The following is a 5,612-nucleotide window of genomic DNA, read 5'->3' on the forward strand; positions in this document are numbered from 1 at the left end:
CCAGCAATTTCCCGCGTGAGTCAGCCAGCTGGAGTTCTTTCACACACATGCTAAGTTTCCCTCAAGCATAAAGCCTCTGAAACACATGTTTTTACTCTCCCCAAACCTGCTAAACGGAATTTTGCAGTTTTACTTAGTTATTATGTAGTAGGGAGCCCTGGCTTTGCAGATCAAAGGCTTTGCAGTTAAGCCAACAATTATTACTAGGCTTTCTCTTTTCTTGTTTAAGTGATACTTTCCGGTTACATTCCTTGGGTAATAAGACACCCGAGACGAGCAGACAAGCAATAGATGACTACTCAGGTGACAAAGCGTTAATAAAGTTTTCAAGGTCTGCTAAAGAATTGTGAAGTTCATCGCTCATGTCGTGACTTCTAAGAAACCTTTTCAGAGTGCCTACAGCTGTGAGCGCTTCGTTCTTGGACGGTAACAGCACGTCCTCTTCTAGAGCTCCGCTGTCCTCCTCCTCTTCATCAGAAGTATAAAAACCAGTTTCGTCTTGCTTACTTTCTCCGGCCCACTCGGCATCATCTTTTGGGGTGGCTTCGCAAGTCTGCAGGTCCTCATCCAGGGCAGCATATTCCTCTATGGACAAACCTTCAAGAAATTCCACTCCTGTCCCCACTGCATGGGCAGTCAGATCAAGAGTAGCAGCGTCTTCTGCATTTGCTGTGTCATTTTCTCCCTTTGGAGACCTGAATCCTGCTTCTTCATAGCTTTTAACAATGGTCTCTGGAGTTACAGCTCTCCAGCAGAGATGCAATGTATCAACTGCGTCTAGTAGAGAAAATGTAAACTCTTTGCTACTTTCGACTGAGCTTAAAAATTTCTTGATAAGACAATGCCGATATTTGATTTTAAGACTTTTAATAACACCTTGATTCATAGCTGCAAACCCGGAAGACAAGCATGATGGGAAGAATGCTAACTCAATGGACTTTAGGTTTTTCACTTCTGGATGTGCCGGGAAAGAATCAACAAAAATCACCACTCTTCGTTTCTGGGCTTGGAATTTCTCATCCAGCTTCTGCATCCACTGCTCGAATATGGCTGCAGTCATCCACGCAGTTCTGTTAGCTTCATAATACACAGGCAATGATTTTATGCCTTTGAAACAACGTGGGGCTCGGTTTTTCCCAATGATAAGCAAAGGGAGCTTCTCAGAGCCATCCATATTTGTACCGAGTGCCAGCGTTATCCTGTCTTTGCACAGCTTTCCAACTGAACATGTTTCTCCTTTGAATGCAAAAGTATTTGTGGGTAACATTCGATAAAGCAGTCCAGTCTCTTTTACATTGAAAACATTTTTAGGATGATAATCGTTTAAGTAATAAGGAAGCACATTTTGGTACCACACAGTGCAAGGATCTATAGATACACCGGTGGCATCTACAGGTTGTGCTCTAAATACTAAGCCATACCTGGATTTAAAACGATCCAGCCAACCATTGCTGCACTTAAAATCATTGTGTCCCAGCTTCTGGGCAAAATCATTAGCTTTTAGACGCAACATTGGACCATTAACTGGAACATTTAGACATTGAGCAATCCGATACCACCTCATCAATGCCTCTTCCAGATCCGTATAAAACGCTGTTCTCAGTCTTTTTCTCTTCGGATCAAATCTCAAAGACTCAAAGGCTTCTAGAACTTTGTCTTTGTTTTTCATAATGGAAGACAGTGAATTTTTCTTTATGCCGTATTCAGCTGCAATCTCTGCCTTTTTCTTGCCACTTTCCACTGCATTTATGATGTCAATCTTTTCCTCGATGGACAGGCTTTTCTTTTTCTTCACAGTTACAGGCTGAGTCCCGGCATCCACAGAGGCTTCTGCCATCTCAGCTTCGGCTTCAAGCTGCAGACCTTAGCTCTGAGCTCCTGGTGTAAGATTCTGTAATCAAATTTGGCTTTCAGTAGGCTATGGACCAGGGCTTTCTATCTACCATTTCCTGTATTAAAGTTGGTAAATACCAACAGTCTCATTCTCTAGGAAAACAACAACTAGAAACATCTTTTCCAAAAGTCTGAAGAAAATTCTATATGTGATTAGAAGAGACACAACCTTCTTAGGATCTTGTGTGGCTCAATTTATAGTTCTTCAGAGTTCCAGAAGTCAGGCTAAAATAGGAATGTCATTATGTCAAACCTGCCCAGTCCTGCTGGGGTATTTTTGGAGCTGGAATCCTTTAAGACGATTCATTTTATCCATGCATGCTTCAGTCTTGTACTAAATTCTCCACAGCAGGCTCAGAGATAAGAAACAAACTTTCAAAAATGTCCATGGAGGATATCCCAGCTTAAGCTCTAGTTTCTTCAAGGGAACAGAACGAAAATAATGGCGTACTCCTACTTCTTGAAAATGCTGGGGGTGGGGGTGGGGTGAAGCAGCAGTTTAGCAACATGGCAACTGGATACTACCATGCTCTGAATAACAATAAAAAGGATGAGAAGAAGTTTCTGGAAATGTAGTAACCAAAGCTTCCAGATAGATGCTTGCTTCCTGAATGGCCTCTCCATTAAAAGCTCTGCTCTGTGGTTTGCATCCATCCTCCCTTGTGCTTTGCAATATATACTTCTGAAATACACTGGACAAATTGAATCTGCTTTCAAAATGTGTGCCTGCCAAAACTGAAGAACTACAAATGATCCTGGATAGATCCTGGGTGGCTATTTTCTACATGAGGTCACAGACTGTACCCTCTGGCTCTGCAAGAAAAAAAATAACCACAGACAGTAGTCATGAGCTCAGCTTTTAATAGCACGTGGGAGACAGTCTTCTTCATAGGAGACTGCTAGAAATACTTCATCGAAATACTCAATTCAGGTGATGAATAATTCCATTAAAAAGTCTAAAGCCTGTGCTCCCTCAAAGCTAAAAAAAAAAAAAGTCTAGTCATTTTTACATCAGTTTAGTATAGTATATGAATATACACAGGTCAGTGCTGAGACCATGCATCATAATAAACACATTGTTAAGGGATATAAGGTAGAAAATTATCTGGACTAAAATAGAAAGTAGAGTGAACATGGTTCTTAACCTTTCAGACCCTCTGTGTGTGTGTCTGTCTATGTGTGGACACGTGGCTTTCCATAGTATGAAGACATGAGCTTTGGAGCAAGATGGATCTTGAGAAGTGACAGCCACTTAGTACTTAGGTGGTCCTGAGTCTTAACCATTAAAGCCTCAGCTGCTTTATCTACAAAAGGGGAGAAACGACACGACTGACTTCATAGAGTTGCAGTACACTCAGTAAGTCTCAGTGAATGAATAAGAGGCACTCAGAATAGCTTTTAACACACACACACACACACACACACACACACACACACACACACACACACATCCTTGCATATAGACCCCAGCTGGACCTTGAACTTGCCATCCTCTTGATTCAGTCTCTCAAGTACTGGCTAGGTAAAACAGTACACAACCATCATACCCAGGATAACTTCATAGTTGAAGAAAGTGCCCAGCGACTGTGGGCTGATGATTTCATTATCATGGTCTTCTCTTTTCAATCTTTTTGGCTCTCAATTGCAGATTTGGGAATAGGAATGACACTAAAAAAATAGACTGGAAACAGTTCTCTCTCTCTCTCTCTCTCTCTCTCTCTCTCTCTCTCTCTCCTTCCTTCCCTCCCTCTCTCCCTTCCCCCCCCTCTGTGTGTGTGGGGGGGTGGTGTCAAAGGAGAATGTTGGATTTCCTCTTCTTTACTCTCTGCCTTCTGCCTTTCCTTTCTTGAGACAAAGTTTCTCATTGAACCTGGAACTCACAATTTTCCATCTAGGCTGACCTATACCATACCCACCCTCTCCATACCCACCCTCAGCACTGAAGTCACAGGTGCATGAAGCTATGCAGGTTTTTTAGGTAGATGCTAGTCTCTAACACAGGTAAGTAGGTCTTCAGGCTTGAGCAGCAAGTACCCTTAGCTGGTGAGTCTGCTTCCTTGCTAAGACTCATTCTTCTTAAGCAGCAGGAGTGAAACCAGCCACGGGGATCCAGACAGGCTCACAGTCACCTCCCAGACACCAGCTCTCTTGCCAGAATCTTTCTATTCTTGGCATGCTGTGGCCAAGACAACAGGAAGCTAATTTGATAAGTGAACATTATTATGTGGGCACCCTAGTCTTCCTGCTGTGTCCCCAGCTTCCAAAATGATATCTTTTTGCTTGTTTTTTGTTTTGTTTTATTTTGTTTTGTTTAAGACAGGATCGCTCTGCATGGTCTAGATTGGCCTTGACCTCATAATCTTCATATTCAGCTTCTTGAATGCTGGGGCTATAGGTGTACCTAGCTTACAGAAAAGTTCTTATTAAAACTCTTCTGCCCCTGTAATCATCAAAATTACAACTCATAGGTTTTTTTTCCTAAATTGTTGTTGCAAAAGAGATCTTAATATAATAACATCATCATGGCATTTGTTTTCAAATTGTTTTGCTGCCTATATTCCAAGTAACTAAGGAGGTAGGTAGAACTGGGTTTTAATGGTCACACAGTTATGATGTGTTTGGAATACAGTTCATAATCTAGTCTTTTTAACATCCAGTCTATATTCTATTCTTTATAGTAGAGTATACTTATATTGACAGGGCCTTCTCTGACCATAATTTACAATCTGGGTTCCCTGTACCAAACCAAGTCAGCTCCTACATAAAGCCTGCAATAACAACTTTTTCCCTCTTCAAGACAGGGTTTCTCTTTGTAGTCCTGGCTGTCCTGGAACTTCCTCTGTAGACCAGGCTGTTCTAGAACTCGGAGATCTGCCTTTCTCTGCTTCCCACATGTTGGGATTAAAAGCCTGTGCCAGCATGCCCAGTTTATAACAACAACTTTTTAAAAAAATATGTTTATTTTTTAACAAAAAACTCAAGATAGCAAGAACTATTCTCAAAAATAAAAGAACTTCTGGGGAAATCACCATCCCTGACCTCAAGCTGTACTATAGAGCAATAGTGATAAAAACTGCATGGTATTGGTACAGAGACAGGCAGGAAGATCAATGGAATAGAATTGAAGACCCAGAAATGAACCAACATACCTATGATCACTTGATCTTTGACAAAGGAGCTAAAACTGTCCAGTGGAAAAAGGACAGCACTTTCAACAAATGGTGCTGGTTCAACTTGAGGTCAACATGTAGAAGAATGCAAATTGATCCATACTTATCTCCTTGTACAAAGCTCAAGTCCAAGTGGATAAAGGACCTTCACATAAAACCAGATACACAGAAATAGAAGAGAAGGTGGGGAAGACCCTTGAATACCTAGGCACAGGGGAAAAGTTCCTGAACAGAATACCAATGACTTATGCTCTAAGGTCAAGAATTGACAAATAGGACCTTATAAAATCGCAAAGTTTCTGTAAGGCAAAGGACACTGTCAATAGGACAAAACGGCAACCAATAGATTGGGAAAAGATCTTTACCAATCCTACATCTGATAGAGGGCTAATATCCAATATATACAAAGAACTCAAGAAATTAGACTCCAGACAACCAAATAATCCTATTAAAAATGGGGTACAGAGCTAAACAAAGAATTTTCAATGGAGGAAACTTGAATGGCCAAGATGGACCTAAAGAAATGTTCAATATCCTTAGTCACCAGGG

The 5,612-nt window shown here is 41.2% G+C and overlaps 1 protein-coding gene across 1 annotated transcript; it reads right to left on the reverse strand.

The window, feature by feature from the left end:
- Positions 1-295: 295 nt before the first annotated feature.
- Positions 296-1,837, reverse strand: Tigd4 (tigger transposable element derived 4). Its single transcript, XM_028789467.1, has one exon. It carries the CDS (start codon positions 1,835-1,837, stop codon positions 296-298), a length of 1,542 nt encoding a protein of 513 aa, XP_028645300.1.
- Positions 1,838-5,612: the final 3,775 nt, after the last annotated feature.

This window comes from Grammomys surdaster, unplaced genomic scaffold, assembly GCF_004785775.1.
Source record: "Grammomys surdaster isolate TR1022 unplaced genomic scaffold, NIH_TR_1.0 125834, whole genome shotgun sequence".
Lineage (NCBI taxonomy): Eukaryota > Metazoa > Chordata > Mammalia > Rodentia > Muridae > Grammomys > Grammomys surdaster.